Below are 7,697 nucleotides of genomic sequence, written 5' to 3' on the forward strand. Positions count from 1 at the left end.
TGCGTGGGGATGGCTGGAGCAGTGGGCGGTGCATCAGATATGGAAAGGAGCGATGGGGGAAGGCATACAGGACCAGGAGGCAGAATAACGGACGGCAGAGAGCCCGCCCCCGTGTCAAATTTACAGAAGCTGCATACAAAAAGGTAGAACTTTATAAAGGCTTTATTTTGGTCTCACATGGGGCACAATAATAACAGGGACCTTCCTAGAATGCAGCCCAGGAGCTGCAGAGGGGGAAGCTTTTAGCTTTTGGGCGAAATTTCTGATGACAGGTTCCCTTTAATCTGTAAATTACAGTAAATAAACACACACCCGAAAAAATCCTTTATTAGAAATAAAAAACACAAACATATACCCTGGTTAACCACTTTAATTAGCCCCAAAAAGCCCTCCATGTCCGGCGTAATCCAGGATAGTCGAGCGTCGCTTCCAGCGCTGCTGCATGGAGGTGTCCGGAGCTGCAGCAGACACAGCCGCTCCGGTCACCTCCACACAGCTAATGAAGACAGCCGCGCGATCGGCTGAGCTGTCAGTGAGGTTACCCGCTGTCACTGGATCCAGCGGTGGCCGCAGGTAACCTCAGTGACAGCTCAGCTGATCGCGCTACTCACCGCCGCTCCTCTCACCTCCACGCAGCAACTGAGGTGAGTAGCGCGATCAGCTGAGCTGTCACTGAGGTTACCCGCGGCCACCGCTGGATCCAGTGATAGCGGGTAACCTCAGACGATCGCACGGCTGTCTTCATTAGCTGTGTGGAGGTGACCGGAGCGGCGGTGTCTGCTGCAGCTCCGGACACCTCCATGCAGCAGCGCTGGAAGCGACGCTGGAGCATCCTGGATTACGCCGGACATGGAGGGCTTTTTGGGGCTGATTAAAGTGGTGAACCGGGTATAGGTTTGTGTTTTTTATTTCTAATAAAGGATTTTTCGGGTGTGTGTGTTTATTTACTGTAATTTACAGATCAATCAAGGAAGATATCTCGGGGAGACGCCTGACATGATTAATCTAGGACTTATTGGCAGCTATGGGCTGCCAATAATTCCTTATTACCCCGATTTGCCAACGCACCAGGGCAAATCGGGAAGAGCCGGGTACAGTCCCAGAACTGTCGCATATAATGTATGCGGCAATTCTGGGCGGCTGTTGGCTGATATTGTTAGGCTGGGGGGCTCCCCATAACGTGGAGCTCCCCATCCTGAGAATACCAGCCTTCAGCCGTATGGCTTTATCTGGCTGGTTTTAAAATTGGGGGGGAACCGCACGCCGGTTTTTTTAATTATTTAATTACTTATTTCACTACACAGTATAGACACGCCCACCGGCTGCTGTGATTGGGTGCAGTGTGACACCTGTCACTCAGCGTGGGGGGCGTATCTCACTGTAACCAATCATAGGCGCTGGTGGGCGGGGAAAGCAGGGAATACGAGATTGTTTAATGGGCGGCCGGCTTTTTCAAAACAGTAAAAGCCGCCGGAGCAGTGTGAATGCCGTGCAGCGCCGGGGATCGGTGAGTATATGAGAGAGGGGGATAGACTGACATGGACAGAGAGTGAGGGACAGAGATAGTGACCGACTGACAGAGATTAGTGCATGACAGACATTGTAAGGCGCTTCAGAACGCAGCTTTTCAGCTGCGCTCTGAAGCGGACCTTTTTTAAGCTGCGGTGCAGAGCGCACACCTGCGCACAAAGCATCAGACACCCAAATCGTATGAGGGATGTCACACGTTACAATTGACTAGGTTCGTGCAACAAAACGCTCAATTCTAGACAAAGATACGATGTGTTTGCGATCAACGGTTTTGCGTTCAATCCTGATCGCACGTAGATGTCACACGCAGATACCTCACAAACGATTCCGGATGTGCGTCACTTACAACTTGACCCCAACGACGGATTGTGAGATATATTGAAGCGTGTGTAGCGGGCTTAAGTCACACCATATTGTAAAAGGTATATTTAAAAACGCACCTGCAGAACATACGGGACAGGGTTACATAAGGATATTATGTAATCCTGACCTACACCCTGGCAAGGAGCCTTTAGGCTGCTTTCACGCATCCTTTTTTTCCTGTGCGGCACAATCCGGCGCTTTGCAGAAAAACGCAACGTTTTTTTTGCCGACGGTTGCGGGTTTTTTTGCATAGACTTACATTAGCAATATTGTGCCGCATGGGCTTGCGTTCCGTCCGGTTTTTGCCGCATGCAGCAGATTCAGCTGATGCGGCGGCTGGATGGAACGCTGCCTGGCACGTTTTTTTTTTTTTGTCCGGCAAAAAAAACGCATTGCGTCGCATCCGGCCGATGAGACACGATTTTCAATGCATGCGGCAAACACCGCATACGTTTTTTTTCCACTACGCATGCTCAGTAGCCTGCCGCAAGCGGCAAAAACCGGACGGGACGCATGTCAAAAACATATGCAAAGGATGCGGTTTTGTCGCCGCATAGGTTTTAGAGCCGGATTGGCCGGCTCTGCTAAAACCGGAGGTGTGAAAGTAGCCTTACAGATACTGTCGTAGCCATCCAGCCTCCAAAAGCTACGGCACCAGCTCAATTGGACTCAGATATTTTTCAGTAGAAACAGGTCCATAAGTAAAGGTGAAGACTCCTGAGAGTTTTAGCTGTCTGATATATAGGACAACCTCATAACTGTACAGACGCTATATCACAGCTCCATACAAAATCGCAGACATGAGAGGCCATATGCATGCACTTCAACAAAATCCGGTCTAATGGTGACTGACCCATTACGAGGCCATGAGAAACATCTAACAGCAGAGAATATGCACTTACTACACAGCCCTAATGCCAGCATTTGGGGTACACATCTGGGTTCTGTGGAGTATGTGGGGGGGGGGGGGGGGGGGAATATATATATTTTAATTACATAAAAACGTCATGAGAGTATGGTATCTTTCTATGTGGCCTGCATTTCAAATAAAAACTGATCAGATTTCTACTGTGAAACTCTGCATACGGCCCTGGATAGAAAAACTGCTTCAATAAGCGATATATCACTGAAGATCATGCCAGAAATCTGAGTGTCGGCCACAAAACAACAAGAATCTGCCACCAAAACACACTTCAAAGAAATAAGTATCTTCATTTGTTCCAAAAAAAAAAAAAAAAAACAAACAAAAAAAAAAGCACTAAAGCAAATGATGAGCCCTATAACACAAGAGGCTGAACATGCAAAAATTTGCCACTAGGTGGTGCAATCAGCGTCTACCCGGCAAGGTTTCCTACAGCAAATCCACATTAAAGGGAACATATCTGATCCAATATGCACCCAGAACTGCTCGTGGTTCTGGGTGTATATTGCTAATCCCTGCCTAACCATCCCTGTATACACTAGCATAAAGAGATCTTTAGAAAAAGTATTTGTAAAGATCTTATATCATATGCTAATGAGTGAGGGGACTAGTCCCCTGGGTGTTATGGTAGTTCACCTTGCTAGATGGCTCCATTAGCATGTTAGTACACCCCTGTGGTTGTGCTAACATGCTAATGAATGTGCAGCACCACAGGATCATCTCACTCACCTCTCCGCCGCCATCGTGTCTGACGGGGGATTTCAGCTCAGTACACATGATCCCGGAGTTCGGGTCATGCGCTCTATGAAGCCGGGTGAATGCATCCTGGCTTCAAACTGAAGTAGTGCTCATGACCCAAACTCCGGGGTCATGCACACCGAGTCGAAATCCCCCGTCAGACGCGATGGCGGCGGAGAGGTGAGTGAGATCATCCTGTGAGGTTTCACATTCATTAGCATGTTAGGACACCCACAAGGGAGTACTAATATGCTAATGGAGCCGACTAGCCAAGGGAACTAAGGCCTAGGGGACTAGTCTACTCGCTCATTAGCATATGATAAAAGATCTTTAGAAATACTTTTTCTAAAGATCTCTTTATCTATGCTAGTGTATACAGGGACGGTTAGGCAGGGATTAGCAATATACACCCAGAACTGCTCGTGGTGCTGGGTGCATATTACACCTGACAGGTTCCCTTTAAGTCTGTGGAGAGAATTTGTTGCAAGTTCAAAACCCCCATCTACAGGTAACAGGGGATGTCTGTGCCAAGTTCAGGCTTTCCAGATCATTCACATGTCCACTATGTTGGGGATTTATCATGGATTCTGCAGAAATATCAGATGATTTGCACATAAAATATCTGGGATTCCAAGTTACTTGAGGTCCAAGTCTCTATAAGTGGAAGGTAATTTTCTGGACCGGGATGGACATCACTAGTGTATAAAGCATAACTCCATATTTATAATATAGGGCAGAAGGGATGTGAAAACATATATGAAGTTCAGCCTGAAAACCGTGAAGAATGGGTTCCAAGAGGCACCACGAGGCGTAGATACAGAACAGTGTACAGAACAAAACCAGTAATGCCCCATTTTGAGTGTTTATAGCGATAGTCAGCCACATTCTGGGTGTAAGGTGCAAATAAACCCCGACTTAGTAAACATTACTTCTAAAGGTTTAATGGGATTGTTCACTCACTTCCGCTTTAGGAACAAGTGTCTCTTGTGACACTACGGCCATACTTGTATCCCTTGTGACATCACGGCCATACTTGTATCCCTTGTGACATCACGGCCATACTTGTATCCCTTGTGACATCACGGCCATACTTGTATCCCTTGTGACATTACGGCCATACTTGTATCCCTTGTGACATTACGGCCATACTTGTATCCCTTGTGACATTACGGCCATACTTGTATCCCTTGTGACATTACGGCCATACTTGTATCTCGGTAACGAGGACAGGACACGCGCTTCCTACCTGCGTCCTAACAGATGTGAAGTCGTAATGTCATTGATGCAGCTCCCCTACCAACATGAAAATGAGCAATGCTGGACAACCCCTTTAAAGAGAATCTGTCACCAGGTTTTTGCTCCCCCATTTGAAGCAGCACAATGTAGAGACAGAGACCCTGATTCCAGCGATGCCACTTACTGAGCTGCTTGCCGTCATTTTGATAAATGTTTTCGCCACTGCAGATCTAGCAGTTTATACAGATCTCATTGATATGCTGGACTACCTGGCAGCAGGGCATGTAGTCCTGTAATGATAATCTACTGCTGATTAAACAGTGATTTTATAAGCAGCCCAGTAAGTGGAATCAGAATCTCTGCCCCTAGATTATGAGATTAGGTGGTAGATTTTTTTTTTTTTTTTTTAAAAAAAGCTGCCAAAAAGGCAAAATAAAAGTCCATCCTACGGCTGATTTCAATAGGACAATGTTTACGACAATCAATATTGGGGAGAGAAGGCATGCCGACTTTAAACATCCGATCCATACCGGGTGGACGTATCAATAGTGCAACCGCGCAGGAGTTAAGGGGGCCACGACCACCTGCAAATCAGGTGGCATTGTGCATTATAATGAGCTATTGACTACAAAGGGCTTGTGTATTGTTCTTGCCCACTTGTGTCTGAAGTCCATGTGTTCTTCATGGAGATAAGCAGCTGCCAGCGGTGAATGACAGCAGCTTCTCCATATCATCCGAACGCACATGCTTAGCCAAGCCCAGTGTGCAGGTTTTTGGGGGAGGGGGAGGGAGGGGAAGGGGCTCAGGAAGAGCAGTCAATGGCCAAACGCACTATCAGCTGACAGCCAACATGATAAGGGAGAGCGTCCACACTTCACAATAAAGCCTCTAGGAAATATGTGTAACTGAGCGCAACGGGGAGGTTACATTGTAACGTACAACCTGTGTTATAAGGTCAGGAAAATATGTAGTCTAACAGTCACCATAAATGGTCTGCAGCACCTGGTGGGATATCCTGGCCCCCCATAAGTGAGCAGACCGCTCAGCTCAGGTCCCTGCACGGCACCATCAGATGTGTGAAGTGTCCTATGAACACCGCACATATCTGTGAGACCACCATAGAGGGGTTTTCCAGTCTTGGAAAACCCCATCTCTCAGTTACAGTTAGTAAAAACACAACCAGGTTTAACTCACCCTTCCCAGGTCCAGCAGTGAGTCTCTGTTACTGTCTCCAGCGCCAACATCCCATAATCAGCGTTGCAGACGATCGGTGAGCTCATTGGCCTGAGGCAGCTCACGCGGAGCCAGAGTTGGGAGATTAGCCGCACTGCCATCAATGAGATTCTAGCGCTGCAGACAGCAACAGACACCGTGAGCCGCAACAGAGAATCAGGGCTGGACCCGGGGAGGGGGAGTAAAGCAGTTCATTATTCTTAAAGCACAGCTGGAGAGAAGGGTTTATAAAAATTAGAAAACCCCATTAAATGGGTTATAAGGCACCAATGACATTATAACCCCACTCACCCGCACTCCCATCAGTGACCTTCCCTCACAATGAGGAACTGAGCCGCACTCTATTTTAAATTGGTTGACAAAAGGGACTATTTTGGCCACTAGTTGGTCGCTGAGCTCCTATATATTCTTTACTGTGTACAAACGCTATGTACGCTAAAGGTGCGTTCACACTGCACCGTATTAAACCATCACCAGCATGTCTGCCAGACGGTAAATATCCTGTTCACAGACAGAACTGGCTTCTGATGTGCTCACACACCATGGACAATCCCTTTAAGGGCAGTCATTGTCCACACGTTGTGGGCCCCGCACTCCCGGGTTGGGGTGTCGCATCGCACCCCCCCGCCCTCCCCCAAGCAGCCGCGTCGCACCCCCCCAAGCAGCCGCGTCGCACCCCCCCTGCGCTCCCCAAGGAGGCCAGTTGTGGTCTCTGGGTTCCCAGGGGCTATGACATACCCTCCTGCGCTCCTGGGGGACCGTTTTGGCGTCCCTGCACTCTCGGGGGGCTGTGCTGTACCCTTCTGTGCTCCCTGGCAGGTGTGTTGTGACCCCTTTGCTCACAAGGGGCCGTGACGTACCTTCATGCGCTCCTGGGGGTCCGTGAAGTACCCTTATTCCCTCCTGGGGGGCTGCGTCATTATTCATGCGCCTCCCGAGGCCCTTACCGTGGCCCCTGTGCTCCAGAGGGGTCGTGCTGTGGCCCCTGGGGGCTGTGTCGTGCCCTACCCCCCGCACACACCCTCCGCCGCCGCCGCCTCTCCAGGCCGGGCCCGCTCACCACTCACCCATCTTTTCTCTTGGCTTTGAACACATGACCGTATGTGCCTCTTCCAACTTTACAGCCCTCGTACTCAAACAGGTCCTCCACGCGCTCCCGCTCCCCCGTCAGCTTCACCTTGAAGTCATAGTCCATCTTGAGCTGGGGACATGCAGCGCCGATACCGGGCGGGAGAGGCGGCCGCTCGCTCCGCAGCCTGAACGCTCCAGCAGCCGGTCTGCCTCCCTCCAGCACGCACACAGCAGACAGACGCCGCTGCCGCAAACACTGTCGTAAAGACGAACGCTCCGCCCGTCACTGCCCAGGTCCCGCCCATCCGCCGAGAGTAAAGCCGAAAGCCACGCCCCTATCCGAGGAGTTAGCTGCTGGCCCCGCCCTCTCATTCACAGTCAGGAAGCGCTCATCGTCAGCGACCAGGCCCCGCCCCCTCCCAGCGCGGAAGCGGATGAAGGAACCTGGGATAACCCGGTGCGATCCCGTCTGCGCGATCATTATTGGAGCGATCTGCCATTAGGGCTTTATAACAGGACTGTCCAGCAAGGCGTGGTCCTGCAGTCGTGTGGTTACAGTGACTCCTGACCAGTATGTGTGCTCTGAGTGTCACAAAACCTCAGC

General features: G+C 49.8%; 1 protein-coding gene across 1 annotated transcript in view; it reads right to left on the bottom strand.

The window, feature by feature from the left end:
- CDK8 (cyclin dependent kinase 8) overlaps positions 1 to 7,361 on the bottom strand; it is a 137,505-nt gene extending 130,144 nt beyond the window's left edge. Inside the window, exon 1 of the mRNA XM_075334632.1 lies at positions 7,090 to 7,361. Within this exon, the coding sequence (XP_075190747.1) occupies positions 7,090 to 7,217 (128 nt within the window). The 5' untranslated portion in view covers positions 7,218 to 7,361. The remainder of the gene's footprint in view (positions 1 to 7,089) is intronic.
- Between the last annotated feature and the right edge of the window lie 336 nt (positions 7,362 to 7,697).

This window comes from Anomaloglossus baeobatrachus, chromosome 2 (genome assembly GCF_048569485.1).
Source record: "Anomaloglossus baeobatrachus isolate aAnoBae1 chromosome 2, aAnoBae1.hap1, whole genome shotgun sequence".
In the NCBI taxonomy this organism is placed as follows: domain Eukaryota; kingdom Metazoa; phylum Chordata; class Amphibia; order Anura; family Aromobatidae; genus Anomaloglossus; species Anomaloglossus baeobatrachus.